The sequence below is a fragment of the Anguilla rostrata genome, chromosome 6, assembly GCF_018555375.3.
Source record: "Anguilla rostrata isolate EN2019 chromosome 6, ASM1855537v3, whole genome shotgun sequence".
Taxonomy (NCBI): domain Eukaryota; kingdom Metazoa; phylum Chordata; class Actinopteri; order Anguilliformes; family Anguillidae; genus Anguilla; species Anguilla rostrata.
The window spans coordinates 9394605-9414473 of record NC_057938.1 but is presented as its reverse complement, the minus strand read 5'-3'; the positions used below and the strand labels follow the sequence as shown (position 1 = coordinate 9414473).

General features: G+C 45.4%; 1 protein-coding gene across 1 annotated transcript; it reads right to left on the bottom strand.

Annotated features, from left to right (window-relative positions):
• Positions 1-517: 517 nt before the first annotated feature.
• On the bottom strand, positions 518-19837 carry klhl24a (kelch-like family member 24a). Its single transcript, XM_064338200.1, has 7 exons — positions 19592-19837; positions 16058-17017; positions 14264-14448; positions 10869-10987; positions 7504-7692; positions 4829-5017; positions 518-4552 (listed from the first exon to the last, which is right to left on the bottom strand). Exons 2-7 carry the CDS (start codon positions 16975-16977, stop codon positions 4352-4354), a joined length of 1803 nt encoding a protein of 600 aa, XP_064194270.1. The 5' UTR covers positions 16978-17017; positions 19592-19837; the 3' UTR covers positions 518-4351.
• Positions 19838-19869: the final 32 nt, after the last annotated feature.

Sequence of the window (19869 nt, the reverse complement as noted above, 5' to 3'; positions counted from 1 at the left end):
AGTTTCAGCTTCACAGTGTACTGAGTTAAATCAACTGTTACAAAGTGCATATGGTCCCTATTGGACTCATATATACTGTGTTAGCATTGAGCTGTACTGTATATGCCCTCCCTCACAGTGTCATTCCTTCTGTGTTACTTTCAGTAAACCACTACATTTATTATGGAACCAGTTCAGACCACATAGCACCACCAACACTGAGCAATGACAGTGTCAATGACTGCTGGCCATTTTTCATATTTTGGTGAAATTGTTTGGAATGTGCCTTTTATGAGGATGCTCTTTTATGATGGCAGTGGGTAAAGGTAAGCGGTTACAAACTGAGCTTGTACTGCATTCAGGTGAGTCACAGTATCCAGGGTATTTATTCTGAATTGCTTCTTTAAATTAAACTATACTTATACTTATAAAATATTTTGGCTCTGTAATTTGTCCAGGAAGAGGACGAATAACCACCAAACAAAACATTCTTAATAATAATAATAATAATATCTCAATAAAAGACTACTATGTACTATTTACGTACAGAAAATGAATTTATTAAGGCATCAATAATATAGCTATGAGTACAGGCATAAAAAGGTAGCCTACCACTCACACTTTTGTTTTTTTCAAAGAAGCAGGTTGAGGGGAAAAGAACACGTTAAGACCTCACACATACAGTTACACAGTCATTACACCTGGTGCCTAATACTGGCTTAATAATGGATGAAAAAGGTTAAGTGAATTGTTTTAAATGGAGCCACGGCTTCCCCTCCTCTCCTGGATCAGGAAGATCGCCTATGCTGGAGCAAAAAAAAAACAATGAAGTTACATCTGAGAGCCATGCAGCTCACCCCGCCCACTTCTCCCAGAATCCTCCAATCTGGGTCACTCCAATAGACATGCCCACTGATGTCACAATGGCTATGCTCCCTCAGACAGTACGCGTTGTTTCAACCGGCCTGTCTCCACTGGCTTTCTTTCCACCATTCCGTAACGGAATCTTCTCCGGCATTCCAGAGCCAACCTCACGTCGTCCCTCTTTTTTTTTTTCCACTCCTCCAGGAGAGGCCCAATTCTTCTCCCCAAATCACGGTGCCTCCACAAACAATCAAAGGCACTTTCTAGAACCAAGTACAAAAAAATCCCCAAAGTCTCTGAAGACAAAAAATTGTGTTTTTTTACCACACAAGTCCTACAAGACTTACTTCCTACATTATTTCCCCATTTTTCTTTCCAGGAACTATGACAGAAAGAGCTTAATCCATGAATCTATATGTAGGAAATTTTTACATGTGACACGGTCGCACACATACACCAGACAAACTTATATAAATACAACATTAGAAACAGAAAATAAGAATGGGTTTGCTGACACATTGGACTAATGATCAGATTGTACTACAGAGTCGTATCATTTAGACTTTTTTGAATAACGGAGTACAAGAGGCCATAAAGAATTCATTGGGATGCAGTGAATACAGATTATGAGAGGAGGTTCATTCTTGGCACACCTGTCTGGTTGCGGCAACAAAAAAAGTGATATGAAACTGGTTCAAACTTGTGTCAGATTGTGGGAGCATGTGTGGTGTTGGCAGTAACACTAACACTATAAACTCACTCCCAAACACCAGACTGCCGGAACTGATGACCAGCAGGCCTACATTTCCCATACTCTACTGCGGTCTACCACCTTTTCATTCGCTGCCCCGTGCCATCATCAGTCTCTCAGTAAAATCAGCCTAGATATGGGGCCCACCAGAACACAGGGCTTAAAAACCCCACTAAATAGATTAACCCAACAAGAATCAAAAACAATAGCAATAACAGCAAAAATTAAACCTTTAAAGAAGACCACAGTAAAAACAACATGAAAGTAAGGCAAATAAAATATATACAAAAAAATATGAGGACATAATGCTTAGCCACTTGTGTAAATAGGACTAAACACACAGGCACTCTATCGCATTCTTACAGGCTTGTTTGATCACCACTGTAGAGAGAACTTGGAGAAAGAACTGTAGAGAGAAGTGCTCTGCATGTCTTACCAAACCACCTGATTTTCCACACACACCTTGTTTAGTTTTAGAATGATTTCAAATTCTGTTCAATCTTTTTTTTCCTTGCATGCCTCTCTGTGATTTTATATCCCTGAAAATACAGCAATATGAGGAAGTTTCCTGAATGTGCTCTGATACATTCAGAAAAGTAAAGGAGACTCGGCTCAGAGACTTGACACAACTTGCCGATCACTGACGTGTTAAAATCACAAGGCTTTCAACAGCAAAGCTCTCCCTCTCACATCTGTACTCATCTAATCTCTCTGTGACCCCTCTGACTCAGTGGTTATTTACTGATAGGCTGCCCTTGACCAGCAGGGGGTGCTCTTCTCTGTCCATGTTCAAATCTCCCTCAACTGTACGATGCGGTGGCCAGTTGGAGGTGCTGACAGCTTTCACACATCTTGTCACACAAAAGCCATGAACATTTACTGATACAGTAAAAAAAAAAAAAAAAGCAAAAGGAATAAAAAAAATATTTACACTGTGATATTATTTAAAAATAAGAAACAAAAGTGCACAGATCGGGGCTCTTTGTTATCATCAGTTACAAAACAAAAAGACAATGCACACTGAAAGACAGAGCAACCGTAAATCTAAAACCATCAGCTATCTCAAAACCCAGGAAAAGAAATAATAAAAAAGAGCCTATTCACAGCCTCACAATATTCACTCAGGTGAGAACAGGCCACATTCACAGACCAGGGTCAGGAGGGAAATCTCACTCAGAGCTCTCGCTAAATCCCACCATGTAAACGGTCGGGTCGTGGTCATGTAATGCCTGCCACCGTCTTCTCAACTGCCCTGAGATCTAATAAGGCACAAGAGGTTTCCTTGGTTACCCGAAGCTATGTTACCTGAACAAAGGATAGCAACCGCACTGACCCTTGGCTCTAGCTAACATTCAGAAAGGCATGACTGTAAGGCACAGTGGTACATTATTCTATTATGACACCCATGAAGAAACATTCTAAGGCTTAATAAAATCATTACTCTGCTAAGCCACTTTGCATCTACCTTGAACACAAGAGGTGTTTTTTTGTCATACAGATGGGTCTTCCGTTTGCTCCGAGTAGGTTTCCATATGCTTATAATTTACCCTCCCCCATTTCCTTGTCTACATCGGGGGTATGCGTGACCACACAGAATCTCACCTGAATAGCTACATACTGTAAAACAAGACTTGACGCAAAAACTTACACTATACTGTAGAATGTCTCGTTCTCTCTCAATCTCTCCCTCTTTCTCTCTCTCGCTCTCAAAGCAAAAAACGTCACTGACGCCGCCCTTTTGAAACAAACAAAAAAACGCGCGTAATATTTAAAACTCAGTAAAAAATAGTAGTATGTGCTTAGCAAAATAGAAAATAACAATAATAAGTGGATGAATATAGAAGCAGCCACATTGCAGGGAGGGGACAGTGTGGTAATGGAGCGTGTATCTCAGCTCTCAGATCACATGACAGGGACAGAATCAGACAGCACCGCCGCAAGGCTTAGGAATCACATACATTCCTCTGTCTCGCCTTCTCAGCTCATCATTTCACAGGAAAAACCGCTCTTCTTCGCGGGAAAGCTGGGGCGAATCAACGGCACAAAATGCGGGAAAGCTTGTTTTCACCGATTCTGCAGAAAAGGGATTATCGCTACTGCGCGCATTTCAGAAGAAGAGCTTCCAGTTTTTAACACGTCCTATTCGTTGACGTTCTGAACGCTTTCTTTATAATCTGGCTTTCAGAACTGGCTTTTTGGGTTCAGACATACTTGAGAAATATATGAGCTACTTAGAATTAACATTTCATCTTCCACTGTGCAGTTTGCACATCGTAGCAATGGAATTACAAATATAATTTGTTAAGGCATCATTTAAAAAAATAATAGCTCCCATTTTAATTCCTTTTTTCAGTGTAATGAACATGGCGAAGGATGAAACTAATGCTACAAGCGAACTGGTCAAAATACATCCTACAAAATAAGAAAACGTTCATATATGCAATTCCATATAATTAAATTGTAATTATGTACATGAAACACGTGCTGCTTATATGTTTTGGACTTCATATCTCATCATATGTATTTAATTAATACAAAGTAATATGCATATAAAGATGCAATAAAAGGTGCATCTTGCGTCAAGTTTTGGAAATGAACAGATAAGTATCTGGTGACATGGGGTTGCTGAGCACTGTGTGAACCTGAGATTCTGCCCATGTTATGTGATCTGAAATGGTCTGAGACACAAAAAAAAAAACTGAATATGCTACAAGTGGCTCAGCTTATCTCCTCCTTGGGGTGAAGATGCCCTTGGGGTCAGGACCGGTGGAACTTCTCATTGTAGCGGTGGATGGTGACGCAGCCGTGGTAGGAGATGGGGCGGGGCATGGCGGCCACGCCTGTGATGATGCCGGTGGAGGGGTCGTAGCACAGGATGGTGTCCGAGGCCTCCCCGTTCTCCCCTCGCCCCCCCAGGATGAAGATCTTCCCGTTGCAGACTGACATGCCACAGCTCTCCTGTAAAGAGTGAGAGAGGGAGGGAAAGAGGGAGGGAGGGAAAGAGAGAGAGGGAGAGAAGAGGTAGAAAGCAAGAGAGAGACGGGAGGAAAAATAAAATTCAAATAAATACAAATATCCTCATTGAGTTCTGTTTCCTGTGTCCTAATGCAATAGTGGTAAAAACACATACACAGGCCATAGGGACATGTCAGCTATATTGATTGAAATGTCGGTAACTGCACTGAAGCGATTACAGTACATTTCAGATCTAGGCAAGACACACAGCCTCCACACCTGCTTGGAGAACGTGTGCACCACATGCATCCAGTAATCCTCCACAGGGTCATAGCAGAAGATGGACTTGGTTAGGCCTCCGGCCACGTAGATGAGATTGTTGAGGGACACGGCGGTGATGCAGCGCTTGGCGATGGGGATGTTGGCTCTCAGCAGCCAGGCGTTCGCCTCAGGATCATAGCACTGGACCTTGGGATGGGAAGCAGAAGGGGAGAATACAGTCACACACTGGGAATTATGGCACACAAAGAGGTACCCTGAATCAGAAACTGAACAGGCACTGTCCATACTGCCTTCAAGACTGGTCTTGTGTCTCTCTAGTGCCCCTAGTGGTAATGTAATGTAGTAGCACTCCTAAGAACAAGGGACAGTGCATGCGAGTCATAATCTCTATTTTTGTTAGGTCCTCTTCTTTCAGCCACAGCCAATTACACGTTTTTAATATTTTACAACGCAGAGAGAAAAATAATTGTATATACTACTAAATAAATAAAATTACCACTGTTCTTCTAAATCACTAACTGCCAGTAGTATGAAGTTGAGTGTCTTGTCTGCTGCCATATGCTTCACAGAAGAGTGTTATCAGTAAAACAGGGCTTGCAGTTACTTTTCAGCCTTCACACTGCTGAAGAGACCATTGTTGAAATGTCTGCTAGTGACAGCTGTTTTTTCCAGTTCTTAACTCCAAAGGAGGGGGATGAAAATGGGGGAAGAGGGGGAGGGACTACATTCCAGATGTTGTGACAATTGTGCGCACTTGAGAAATTCCTCAGTGCGGAGTATGCCCTCAGGGCGCTGGCACTGAGGTAAGCATTGTATCGGACGGACCAGGAGCTCATTAAAATTCACTGCCTCCTGCGTTTGCTAGCACAGTAGAGCGTGTCAGTGCTACGAGCTCCCATAAGATCTCCTGAACTGACAAAGCGCTCTGTAACAGTACACCTGCTGCTCAGAATTTCAGCAATCCAACAAGTTCTGCATTCCAGCGAAAAAGTAACAGGAACCCGTTGACCCACCGAGTCCCTTCTACCAAGCCGCACTGGCAGCAGGTACAGGCACTCACAGAGCTCCAGCCCAGTCCCTCTTCAAACAAACGCGTCTCGTGAGGGGAATATGACACAGGGTGTGCTCAGAAGCAGAACATAAATCCCGGAGATTAAAATAAAAAAAACAAACAGACAGAAAACGTAGCAACCTCAGCGGTTCCAGGGAACTCCTCGCTTGAAAGCACTCGCACGTCAGCTTTGTACTGTCAATATAATTGCTATCTAGTGTGCACCTGTGGTGCCTCCGATCAACGGCTATAAAATTACTTCCAGGGAACATCAGATGAAGGATTTATAGAGGCCACTGATGTATAAAGGAGAAAAAAGATTATAGTAGGGGGTGAGAAGTGGTGATTTCCACAGAAACACCAGCGAGGGGGAACTTAAAGACTTCCTTAACACTCATGCTAATGTGTATGGATTTATGAGTGGAGGAAACAGAACACAGCCCCAACCTTCCACCTCTCCCCATCCACAAAAGAGAGGGGGTCTGGCAAGTCTCCCAGCCAAGCTCTACTAGCACCACGTACAGTCCCAAACCAGGTCAGCGTCAGCCAGTCATGGAGAGTTTGGCTCTATTACACGAGCCGTTAGCCCGGCGGGGGTGGGGGGGGGCTACTGTAGTGTACAATAAGTGCCAGCCCCTCCCCCGCAGGTTCTGCTATCTATGGCCATTTCACCTCCCTGCTGCCAAGCCAAAAGGCAGACTTAGCCTGAGAGACGCCAAGAGCAGGTGCGGAGTGTCTGCCAGCAACAGTTATAACATGTAGAAAGAATCTGGCTGCTCTAGTTACCAGCAAATCCCAATTCCATGACACAAATGCACGGGGTCGAGTTAGCGTCTAAGATGGCTGGGGTTCACAAGACCATTTCATTTAAACCTTTTTGTTCTGCTGCCACTCAAGTCACAAGATGAACAGGTTGTTTTATTTCAAAGAGAAATAACTCAAGATAAATTTACGGTGTCTCCCTGTGACTTAAGACCCCCTGTTTTACTTAACGCAGCCATGTGAGGAGCTTGAGTTGACACAGGTGATGTAATTGGTTCCGCATATTGCTCCATTAAGAATTTGCAAAGCCGGATGATTCATTGGTGATTGAGTCTGACTCATCGAGATTGTTCTTTGCCCCAGGAATTGATGGGCCCTGCCTTCACTCGCCCTGCTAATGTGTGTGTTTACACCCGAAAACCTGCTCTTCGTGTCTCCAAATATATTTCACAATTGATTCTCAAAAAAACAAAGCCACACGAACTTTGAGGGTTTTAGGAAACAGGGCAGGGTGCTTCTCCTGGAAAAGTCCAATTTTTTGTCTAAGGCCCTCCAGTGAGCGGCTGTTAGAAAATGTGTTTCACAATACCTTGCTTAGTTCTAGAAGCTTCTTTTACCACCCAGGGCAGTGTTTGTTTGGACACCCGGAAGGCTGTGCCAATGTCCACTGCCTTCACAGCAACCAAAAAAGCCAAAAGCGATGCCTCCTCCTAACCCAAATCAAACTCTTCCTTTTGTCTTGGTCCGGCCGCGCCGGCTCACCGCCAGGGGCAGGCGTGACCCTTCGTGCGGACCGCTGGGTAAACAGGGGTGCGCACAAACACGCGGCAGCCCGTGGCTCCGCCTCCCGCTCTCTCACCTTGTCAGAGCAGGTGTTGTCGTCCGGCCCGCCCCCGATGACGAACAGCTTGCCGGCGCAGCTGGCCACAGCCGGGGAGCTGACCGCCTCTTTCATGGGGGCCACCTCCGTCCAGCGGTTGGAGAAGGAGTCGTAGCACTCCACGCTGCTCAGGCGACTCTGCCCATCGTAGCCTCCCACAGCATACACCTGCACACGCACACACACATACAGATACACACAGGCATACACACACACACACATACAGATACACAGGCATACACACACACACACACACACACACAAGATACACACACACAGTGGTCAGTAAAAATCAGGACATCAAACATATACATGCACACATACAAACAGAAGCACGCTTGTCCACAACTCTCTGGCCAATCCACACATCCTTCCAAGCTTAGGGAACAGAAGCAGGCCAGAACATTCAGAATGAATGGAAAGCAACAGCTGCACATTAAAACCGTGACCTTCTCCTAATAGAAGAAATGGACAGTCTAGCCTCGCTGTGGCACTGAAGTTCTGTTTGTGAGCACCAGTCCCTCCTCTTTCAACAGGCTGAACAGATCAGCTGGTACAAGAATCCAATTCATCCATCTCCCAAGTGTTGTTTCTTAACGCATTAGGACTGTCCACTCGGGCCCTATTAAAAAAATGATTTACCATACATTAGTCCAACGCCCACCTAAAAAAATATGCCATTGCTTTTAATATGGGTGCAGCAAACTAAAATGAATGGGAACGCAGCCATTTCTAATGTCTTTTGCATTTTTGGAAGATGGGAGGAAGCAGAGAGGGCAACGGATACAGAGGAGATGAGAGTTCAGGAGGTGCCACGGTGGGGACTGCACCCCTGCCCACACCGGGGGGGTGGGGGGTGTTCGCACACGGCCTGAGATGCAGCCGCCCAACAGACTACGCCACACATTTAGCCTCATTTCCTATTTTTAAACCACCTTTCTTTCCCTCACAACAACAGATAAACTGGCCAAACAGGCTTTTCTACAGAGGCCGTGTGATGCACTAATTAGACTCAAATTACCCTGTTTATATGAGACAGTAGCTAAATATGGACTTTACATGACTCGACAGCCAACTCATTGCAGTGCTATCTTTACATATGACATCTTAGTCTCCTTTAAAGAGTGTGTATAGCACAGAAATAACCAGTTTTCTTGAAGACTAATTTAATTTGACAGGCATAATTACTGCCTTGCCAAAGCAGGTCAAATAGTGCATTACATTGGTGCCACTATGGAAACCTAGGATCTCTCATAAGCCCACGATAATTAATTTTAACTTCAGGGGCAGGCAGGGGTCTAAATTAGAGGGAGAGGAGGGGGGGGGCAGGGGGCGGGGGTGCACTCCCATATTTTGAGCATTGTAGCTTTGTTTTCTAACGTGAGAATGACCTGATGACATTTCTCAGCGTCTAGGCTCCCCTAGGGACATGGGTGAGAGGTCAACAGCCACGTCGCCATGAGAGAGCCATATGCTGAATACAAAGCAGAGAGGTTTATGAGGAGCCAAAAACAATACGCCCTGCACTCCTGCCACAGGGGCTCGTTGTTAACGGAGACCTGACCCCAGGTAAGCGTTCACTTCCCTGTTCTCCCCTTCTCCTTCTCCTCCGGCCTGCGTTACTGCACTCAGCCTGGCAGGAAAACCAGTCAAACAGGAAGTGCAGCTGAACGGCTGTCAGACAAAGGGGCCCATGGGTAATTTATGATCATTTACTGGCTTTTTTCTAACGTACTTTCCCGCATATTTCCTTTCATTGAAACTTAAGCAGAGACAACAGGGAGTCTAGTCCATATTAACTTATATATGAGACCTTGTTGGTAGAAATACATAGAATACATTTTGTGCGTTTTATTGTGACATAGAATGCAGCCGTTGGCATAGTCTCCCTAACTACCTTCTGTCTACCTTCTGACTCTAAACACCAAAAATCTGCCATGTAGGAAAAAACTGGGAAATGGCCCCACAGTCCAAAGGGCACTTGGACAAAACAAACAAAAACAAAAGCACAACTATTCTTGGCCGTATAAACGCAGGAAGTGAGGGGGAGGGGGGGGGGGCTTCAGAACTCTCCCTGGGGTTTTACAAATTATTTTCCAAGAACTGCGTCCTTGTCCTGAATGTCCGACCAACTAAGGTTTGCCTTTTCACCACCATACAGATAGAGGTGATATAAATATACATACACTTGCTCAAAACTGGAAATAATGTGGGCACTATATTTTCACACAATGTATATACGACCTAAACACTGGAACATGTATCTCCTTTTGAAGGGAGATACTGTGTCCTTATAGGTTAACTGTTTTTGCACACACAAGCAATCACAAAATAGCTTGTATCTGCCTTCAAGTGTGCAGACGTGTGCGCGCACACACACAGGGACGTGTCTTCACTTTGCAACCGCTAATTTCAAGCACCATTGCCTTTTCCTTACACAGCATTGTTTTAGCTTACACTAAAACAGAAGGAATGCTTAGGCAGCAAAGTAAAGTAAGCTCTTTAAAGAAATGTATTCTGTGTGACTAGCACATAAGAAGGCTACCATTCCAATGCCATTATCTAAAGAAGCCTCTACAATTTTAGTTCCGTTTATCACAAGACTACACCTGCCTTATTTCATGTTTCTTTACTTTTATTGCATTGTCTTTGGTGGAAAGCACTTTGTATGCTTGCATGAGAAGTGCTGTATCAATAGAGTTTATTAACATTAGCATTATTAAATCTATGTGCTTATAACAAACATCCACAAAACTTTAAAAAAAGATAATTTTTGCTGAAGTTGAGAAGCTGCTTCTTTTCACAGCTCCTGAACTGTAGGACTGCAGAACCTGGAGCAGCTGGCATAGACAAACTGCAGACATGTGACTGACCAGATGAGCTGCTATTGGACAATGAGGCAGGGAATACCCAGCTAACTCCCTGGACAATGCTATGGGTGATTATCAGAGGCAGAAAATCCAGGTTCAGAAAGTAAAAGTTCTCTCCAGTATTTTGTTCCAATCACCTGGACTTGTCAATTTGCATAATTCATCAGCCAGGAGGTAGAAATAATCAGTGAAATCAGCTGGCTGTATACATGGTTGGAAGAAACACATGGCAGGACTTTTATTTTCCGACCCCTGGACTTTCCTCCTGTAATGATTATGCAAGGCCCTGCAGAACTCCAGGCCAAAGTCCGCACCAGTGCAGCTTACTCACTGTGTAGCTGGCCAAATGTGAGTCAGGGAGGTGTTCCATCAACTTCTGCAGTCGCAGCAAAAACGCTCACGCGATCAGCTGCTTCCAAAACAAACAGTTTTTTATGTCTCGGGACAGGGCAAAGGGCGGGAGAGACCGTTTACCTTTCCCAGAAGGACAGCCATCTTGTGGCGCCATCGGCCTTTGTTGAGGGAGGCCACGCGGATCCACAGGTTGAGCTGGGAGTTGTACATCCACACGTCCCGGCTGTTGATTCGGCCACCTGAAAGGACAAGAGCGGGCGTTCACCACGCGTCTGTGTTTTCCTTCGGGGCATGTTCTTGTTCCACGCCTGCGCTGACGCTCGGCGGAATCAGTTAGAATTCTTTGGAAGCTTCTAGGCCTTTTGATTTGCGAGATAACCAGGAAATTCCCGTGCACAGCCTCAGCCGATATGACACGAGCAGAAAGCCTTTCTCCTTAGGCAACCTCATTCAGCAGGTAAAGCTAGTATACCCGGCTTGAGAAGGAATACGACCCACATTACGCCTTTGTTGCTTATAGACTACAGTGAATCTCACTCCTCACCCTTGGTCTCCATTTAAAAGCTCATCTTACATGAAACATTCATACAAGGAAAGGAAATCCTGGAGGTCAGACCAAGTGCTGTGGGAGAGAATAAAGAGTCACTGCACTGGTGAAGTGCAGCATCAAACATGATTATGTGGATGGCCAACTGTCCCTGTGCTTATAACAGGTAAAGACAATTCACCAGTGTCCCTGGGCTGTTTCCTAATGTATTAGGATTGTCCACACCAACTGTCACTCAAAAAAAGCTGTTGTTTACAGTGCACTGAGCCAACGTGTGGTTTAAAAACAGCAAATATGGCACTGCTTTTCATATGAATGTAACCGTTTTTTGACCACAACAATGCCTCATTTCTGTTTCCTTTTTTCCCTTTTTTTCTGTTTTTTTTAACCTCTGAAAAAGGTTTTATTTGGTTATCAAACTCACACAAAAAAAGCCCTGTCCTCACAGTGCACTTCAAAATACCAAGAACAGGAAGTAGCCACACACAAAAAACACAGGAACGCCTGCAAAAGTTACAGTTATCCAAGTGTAACAATGGGAGGAAGTGATATTCCCCTTTCAACTGGCCTACATAACTGCACTCTCTGAAAGCAGCCCTTTTTCAGCCCTGGCGGTGACCAGCACACACATCCATGCCAATCAGGTTACATCATGCCCCTGACACGTTCCTGGCAGGCCATGACACAATTCCCCTGGGATCACGTCTACTTGTTCCCTCTCCGTAAAAGAAGCCTGGACATCCAGCTGACACTTGTAGTATTTTTTCCATTGTGCCACGGAGAATGGAACCGGAATATTGAAAGAACACCCGGTTGCCAACTGTGGTTCCTTTCAGAGCAATTCCAAGTACCTCTTAATTCTTCTCTCCATTTCCCCAGAACACAGAAAGCTCTGTTCAAAAATCAAAGCTTTATTTATGAAGGTTCGACAGGAACATAAATACATGCTTGAATAACCACTGAGGTGAAAAGACAGAAGACTGAGAGGAAGAACTCAAAGATCAACATGCAGACAAAATGGCACTAATTCATACCTCAGTTCCTATCCACCAAAGCAAGTTGACTCCGGCGAGGTAGCAACAGACTAGCAAAGAACCAACTGAACTTCTACCAAGAAAGCTGTATGTTCAAAACCAGGTGTGGGGTCTACTGTTATAGTCCTTACCCTGAATTGCTTCACTAAATATGCAGCCATAAAAAAACGGAGAACATGCAGAACATCATTTCACCATGAAAGTTCCCAGAATACGAATATCTAACAAGCAATAAATAATGAATTGTAACCATTGGAATACAGAGTGGGTCAGCTCCTTGATAGTACTATGAGGATATTTAAAGATGCTTGCATAAACACTCCAGAGAAGGAGGAGGAGGAGGACACAGAGGCGCTCCGGAAGGTTCTGTAATTCCATTCCACGTTCCCGACTGGATCGCACAGTGCCTCTTGAGGAGGTAGTCAGAGGAATGTGCCGCACAGCTCCACCATTCACCCTCTCAGTTTCTCAGCACATGTGTAGGCCCTTACCAAACCACTTGGCTCTGCACCAGAGCCGTCATGGCCGCTCGGTCCACCCCTCCTTCTCTCATCTATCTCTCTCCGTCTCCCTCACTCTGTTCTCTCTCTCGGGGCTCTATTCGAAGTTGTAAATTATAGATTGTTTACTATGTGTGAACAAGAATACGCATCGTAAAAATAAAAGCGTAACGTCACATGTGGGAAGGAGTCCTAGAACTGGAGCACACACTCCACTAGGGTTAAAGCAGCGGGCTCGTGAAGTCCCCTGGTGCTGCTGAATGACTGACAGACGCCATTCGTTGGAGGTGAGCAGTATCTTACGCTTCTCTGGCCCTGCTCTGCTCACAGTTGTGCTAAGCAGAGCAGTGCTGGACACCTTCCAGGCCCTGTGCACGTGTGCAGCGGAGAGAGGGGGGGAAGGGGAGGAGAGGCAGAGGGAAAGAAAAGGCAGGAGAAAGGGAAAAGAGCGAGGGGGGAGAAAGAGAGAAAAATCAGAGGACAGGGGGAAAAGGAAGGAATGGAAAGAAAATAAGAGAGAGAGAGACAAGGGGGGGTTGACTTTTTAAGGGACTGCTGGGAGGGACTCACATGAGTACTTGGCACATGCAGAATGTAAACACTTCTCACTCTCAACCCCCCCCCCCCCAAAAGGCCCCCCCACGAAAGGCAGGCTGTGCACTCCCTCCCTCCCCCGCTCCCTCTCCCGCACTCCTGCTCTTCTCTAGCAGCTCTCCCTCTCGCCCCTACTCACTCACACTTACAAGACTTTCCTTATCAGTTTATGTTTGTAGCAGTTAAGATATCGACAAGGCACTCTTCCTGTGTCAAAAAGTTTAAAAATGGCATTATTAATATACAGCCCGTCCACTGAAGAGATGTATTCACAGAGTTTTATTTATGTCTGAACATAAGATGTTTTTCCAAAACCCACTCTTTAACAACTGGCCGAGAGACAGAGAAAGAGAGAGAGAGAGAGAGAGGGGGGAGGGGTGGGGCTAGAAAAGTTAAATAAGACAGAAAGAGGGGGAGAGAGAGAAGTGAGGCATACAGAGTGAGAGAGCGAGGCAGATTGGCTGCGTTTCGTACAAAAAGGTGGTTTGACTGCCTGCTGAGACACGTGACACGCATGGTTTCACAAGGGAAATAAACACCAGATTCGGGCCACATTCTCCTCCCTCCATCTCCAGTGCTCCGGTCAGGAGGTTATAAAAAGCTGCAGTGCCCTGACCGTCGGCCAATAAGACGCAAGAGCTGGCCGGGAGGAAGTCTTGCCCGGGCACTGACCCCCGTCCTGCGAGCCAGATGCCGTTTCTCACTTTCCCCTCATTTTAGAAGGCTCCAAGGCCAAGACAAGCAATAGGCGCAACAACATGAGCGTACGGCCTCACAGAGGAATATTAAAGGCACAGCGTTCTTATTATGTGAATCCGGCACGGGTCGGCCTGTCGTTACCTGAGACCAGAATGTCATTCCTGAGGGCGCAGACGGCGTACTCCGATTTGGTGAACTCCGGCAGCTTGGCCAGCGACTTCCACTCTCCGGTCACGGGGTCGTAACACTCCGTGTAGGGCAGGTTGAACCCCCCCACCCGCTCGCACCCGCCAACCACCACAATGACCTCGGAGAAGCCCGTGGACCTGAAGGGTAGAGGAGAACAGGCAGGTTAGACCACATGCACGTCACTAACAGAAGCCGTGGGTACATGCTGCCACAGCGAGATCCACCCATGCAACATCACGCTTTCCATGACATCATCAAATCGCCCATGGTCAATACGTGTGTTATTATTGCTTTATTCAAGCAGAATAGTGTGTCTGACGCACACAAGAAAGTGTCAATATAAACGGGGTAAATAATTAATATTCCACTAGCGGGCAGGCATATTTACGTCTTACGTGCTGGGGAGAACACTCCCCATTCGGGTCAGTGACCTGTCATTTTACCAGCGCTTAAAAAGAAACAGACAGAAATGTCAACACGGACCCCGCTGTGACAATTCCTGGCATTTTTATTGGCTGAAGAGGCCAGGCACGGGGCAGGAATTAGAAAGCAAAAGTGATCAGGAAGACAAAAAGCCCTCGGGGCATGCAGACAGGAGCCAGCCTCGCTGTTCTGCCCGGATACAGACACCGCACGGCGCGCAGCTTCACCCCGCTGCAACCTGACGCCTTTGTGTTCACTGCTTAGCCCCCGAGGCTAAAGCTGTGCATTTACACAGCGCGCACCACCCCGATGCACACAAACACGCACACAACAACATAACACACACACAAAAGCACAGGCATAACCATGGCTGGAGTTCTAAGAGTTTTCTGATTCTGTGGGAAAATCCAAAAGTCATAAAGACTATGAACTCACTGGGGAGTTAGCTGGTGTACAACGAATTATGGTCAAAACAACATCTTAAAGCCCAAGTTTTATAACCAAAGTCGATCACAACTCCTCCCAGGAAACACGGGTTTGTTTTCGCTCTGAGTCTGAATTACAGCGCAGCACAGACACAGAGGAGACGGTCACATGACAGCCCGCTTCCTGAATCTCACTCAGATGGGAAGTCTTCTCACATCTGAAGGTTTTTCTGAGACAGTTACGAGGCGGATCTGTATCCACAGGCCCTGCTAATACAGTCAACTCCACAAACACGACATACATTTTAATGATCACCAAATCTCTCTGCCATGTATCAAGTTTGTTTCTGAAAAAAAAACCGCAGCACAAGTTAAAAAAACAAGTTGATAAAGGAGTTGTCATGTCTTAGACTGGACTCAAATCTGCAGACTGTGGCTGCTGGATTAGTTCTGATCACAAGCTTGCCCATTTTTCTTCCTGTTTTGTGATGTGCTTGGCGGGTGGCTATTCATCCCCAACAACAGCAAATCAAAACAGGGCTTTCGAAAAAGGAAATGCAAAGAAGGATTGTTTGATAGTTTTTACATGCACAGGCAGCTAATCCTTTAAATGATAACTGATAATCCCTTGAATGAAAAAATGAGTCATCACTCAATGCTGCTCTACAAGGAAACCCTGTACTGGTGAACTACTTCTCTTTCTTTCCTGGCTGCCAGATACCTTGGAACTAGTTCACAAGCCCAAACAATGGATGCACTCCACTCTACAGGCTGGAGCTGAGACTGGCCTCAGATTGCTTTTGAAAAGTCTCTGAGGGACCCTGGGAGGCATGCAGATGCATTACAACATTTTTTTTAACTGGACCCCGCGCCAGGGCATCGCAGGCAGCCGCCGTACCTGCGCGGCCTGGTTCTGGGCGACATCATCTCGTTACCCAGGACGTGGTAGCGGCGGGCCTCGTGCAGCAGCTGGTAGCACTCGGGCGCGTTCTGGATCAGGTGGTCGCCTTCCACCGTCTGCACAAAGTAGTTGGGGTGCAGGAGGGGCAGGCGCACGTGGTGGAGCAGCTCCTTGAGCATGGGCCGGCGGACCTCCGTGTCGTGGTAGACCCAGCGCATCACCGCCTCGAACACCATCTCCTCCTTGCTGATGACCAGCTCGTCGCTGGCGATGTGCTCTTCCAGCTCCTCGCGCTTCAGCTCCAGGAACTCCTCGTGCTGGGCCACGTCGAAGAAGTTCTGCATGGCGTAGACGCGGCAGCGGCTGGCCAGGTGCTTGAGGGAGTGCGCGTCGGCGAAGCGCTGCATGCCCAGGCAGTTGCAGGGGTCCAGCTGGTCCTCCAGGAACTTGGCGCAGGCGTCGCGGAGCACGGCTATCTGGAAGAGGCTGGAGGTCTCGAAGAGGAACTGCACGTTCTCCGTGGTGATCTTGGCCTTGCCCGTGTAGACGTACTGCAGGAAGCTGTCCATGGCCTCGGCCAGGATGCCGTTGATCTCCACCAGCATCTCGCGGCTCTCGCGGTGGTCGTTGCAGAACATGGCGCGGAAGTAGCTGCTGCAGGCCGAGAGCACGGCGCGGTGGCAGGGGAACTGCCGCCCCTGCACGCTGATGATGACGTCGGTGAAGAGGCGGCTGTCGCGGAACTCGTTGAAGGCCTGGAGGATGCCCTCGGCGTGGGTGGAGCCGGAGTTGAAGTCGAAGACGTCGTGGCTGGTGAGGCCCTTGGGATCCACCTCGAACACCTTGCGCTTGACCGCCGGGGAGTCCCGGGCAGCTGAGTCCTCGCGGATCAGCCGCCTTCCCAGGATCAGCACCATGGCTCCGTCCTGCGTCACCTTACCCTGTCTCTGTCACCTCCTGCAAGAGCGAGGAGAAAGGAAGACATCACAAATGTACTCTTTACTCCAAAGAGCGGCTAAAAGTAACATAGAACGGGCACTCGATGAGAGTACAGCCAAGGGAAAGAGCAATACTCACAAGAGAAATCAGTGGAAAAACTAAAGGGGGAGCTGAGACAGCATAGGAGTCAAGGTTCATAGCGTTACGCAGATGCGACAACAGCTACAAGCAGCAAGATGAAATCAACATAGCTAGTGCACAAAAGGCGTGAGGCAACAGCTATGATGTCACATCTGTACTGCTCATGAGAAGAAAAGCTTGTAGACTGTTCAGAGCACGAGTTTAGCTATGTCAGAAAAAAAAGAAAACATCAACTCTAGTCATATCAGTATGAAAACAACAGTGCCCCACAGTGACAGAACTTTTTTTTTTTTAAAGGTCAGGAAAAGAAAACAGGGAGAAAGGTTACGCAATAGTCTTCTGCAGTGAGGTCGATGCTCTTGAGCAGAGAGGGTTAACCAAGATAAAAGATTACACAATGTTTTCTACGACTTCCTGTAAACAAAGAGCCCGTGTTATTAAGGCCGACCTGGTGTCACTTAAGAGCGATATAGGCTGCCTCTCTAGTGTTCCTGTTCAAAGCAAAGTCAAGAAGGAGGATCTGGCAATTTGACAGAAAAATGTCACTTAAAGAAGAGACATTGGAAAATTACAGTCTACATTGTACATAACTCAAATGTATCACTCAACCCTGCTCTCTGTCAATAATCTTGTCAAAATGTACAGACCAGAGACTGCAAAAAATAGACAAACACTCAAAACCGTGTGTGTGGTGTGTGTGTAGCAATATACAAATACCAAATATCTATTAATACCTCTCTTTCTCTCTCTATATATATATTTATATACGTCATTCATATATATATATAGGGATACTTATATATGATAACGGCTGTTGCCTACATCTGAAAAAACGTATGATTGAACATGAATGATCCCTGAGGGTACACTGCCACGAGCCTATAGTATCAGGCGCAGTTAAACTTCAAGTTTAGAACAATTTACACTACAATTTAATCTGTCAATTTAATGGTTTGTTCGGTTTAAGCCCACTTTCCCAAGTCAATGAAGTCAATACCCAAAGATTGTTTTCTTTAATTCCCAAGGTTTTTAAAATTAAAAGAAAAAAATCTAAAGCAATACTTCCCCTTAGTGGACAAACTGGAATTGATAACTAGAACACTGAAAAGTTTCGTCATTCACCTGGAGACACTGTTTGTTCCTGCCCGGTAAAGTCGTTACACACGGAACAAAACACACACACCTGCTCGTTTGTTTTTCAATGCCTCCACCTCTTTGTTCTTCAAATGAGGACTTCAACAAGGCTTCTTACAGTATTCAAAAACGCAATACGTATTTAATGTAAATCATGTGGCCACATTCTTGCTTAAACCATAATTTTCAATTCTTGAACGCATTTTTGTAAACAAACAGGGCCATATCAGTAAACAATTATGGCCATGATATCTCTCTATCGTGACAGCGCGACGCATTTCCTCTGTCACGATTCAAATATATTTTTTCCTGACATATTACACTATTATTTTAGCCAACAACACAACATGTTGAGTCCTAACAAAGAAGCGATGTACGGGCACCGAGCAATTAGCTCAATTCACACTCAACAGTAATACCCAATGTGGACAGCAAAATGCCAGTAGTAGTAAAAATAACGTTACTGTTAAGAGCATCGTGTAACGCTAAAGACCTAAACGTTGTCATAATGTAAAGCCTTCAATTGAATCCCTAGCGACTCTCAAAACAAACTATGGGCTCCTGTCCAAGTTCTTTTTTCCTGAAAAACATATTATGCTTATAATATCTAACGAGTTGCACCATGAGGCACAAATGCATGCGCAGTGACTGTCGTGTATTAGAGTTGTTTGTAGGCCCATATGTGAAATAAATAATGATACTTTTTAAAGTGGATGTAAACAACCGGTTCTCCCCAGGGGTTCGTCACACGGAAAATCAACTGGATGTTTTGCAACAGTAGGCTATATTCGACTTCTATCTAGTACAACAATAGGAATTTCGCAATCGATAAAAAAAAGTCGTTAATTGGGAAAATCGGAGAGAAAACCTTATCATCCCATTCCTCGACGCAACAATCATTGCCATTTCTATACACGTGACGCTGAGATATGTGGACTTGCGTGTTGTGGTTTAATTATGTGCATATTCACTAATCGTTATTTCACGTGGATCGTCTAAAACAGTTAGCTCAGCGCAGATTGCCATCCCACTGATATACAGATCAGTGAAACATCATCTGCCTATTTAGAGGTTCCGTAGCTACTCTTCGTGTTCATGTGGCAAAAATATTATTTAAAAAGGTATTAACATTTCGCTATAAATATGTAGCTACAAAGAAAACAAATGAGTTTGCGTTACTTTCTGAAGTCTGTAAAACACACAGACACACACTGTGATGTCATGAAGATATAATAATGTAATTGATTATTTTTGTTAGCTGCTATAAATGTCGTACCCCCTTACCATCTGAAACTCTCATCAACAAAAAGTTCTTACCTTGAAACTGAGTCTGAGTTTCAGCCGCTTTATTGGTGCAGAGAAAAGAAAACAGCTAAATTTAGTTGAAAAAGTTAATAGTATTTCATCAGTAAAATGTTTATTGTTCAAAATGAGCAGCGCATTAAAGTTAGTACTCTTCCTCGTCAACAAATAAATGTTCCTTGGTTCTCATATTCTACCTCGCATAAGACAAAGACAACTGTAAAAACGGTTAGCGCAGCACCAAAATATATGTCATCATATCGAGCGGATACGCACACCAATCAGCTGTGAAT

What these genes read in the sequence shown, in the direction of transcription:
- klhl24a (XM_064338200.1), bottom strand. Translation starts at nt 16,977, where the DNA reads ATGGTGCTGATCCTGGGAAGGCGGCTGATCCGCGAGGACTCAGCTGCC. An exon ending in CCCAGAACCAGGCCGCGCAG is followed by an intron (nt 14,449 to 16,057) that starts GTACGGCGGCTG and finishes TCTACCCTTCAG; the next exon opens with GTCCACGGGCTTCTCCGAGG. An exon ending in GAATGACATTCTGGTCTCAG is followed by an intron (nt 10,988 to 14,263) that starts GTAACGACAGGC and finishes TTGTCCTTTCAG; the next exon opens with GTGGCCGAATCAACAGCCGG.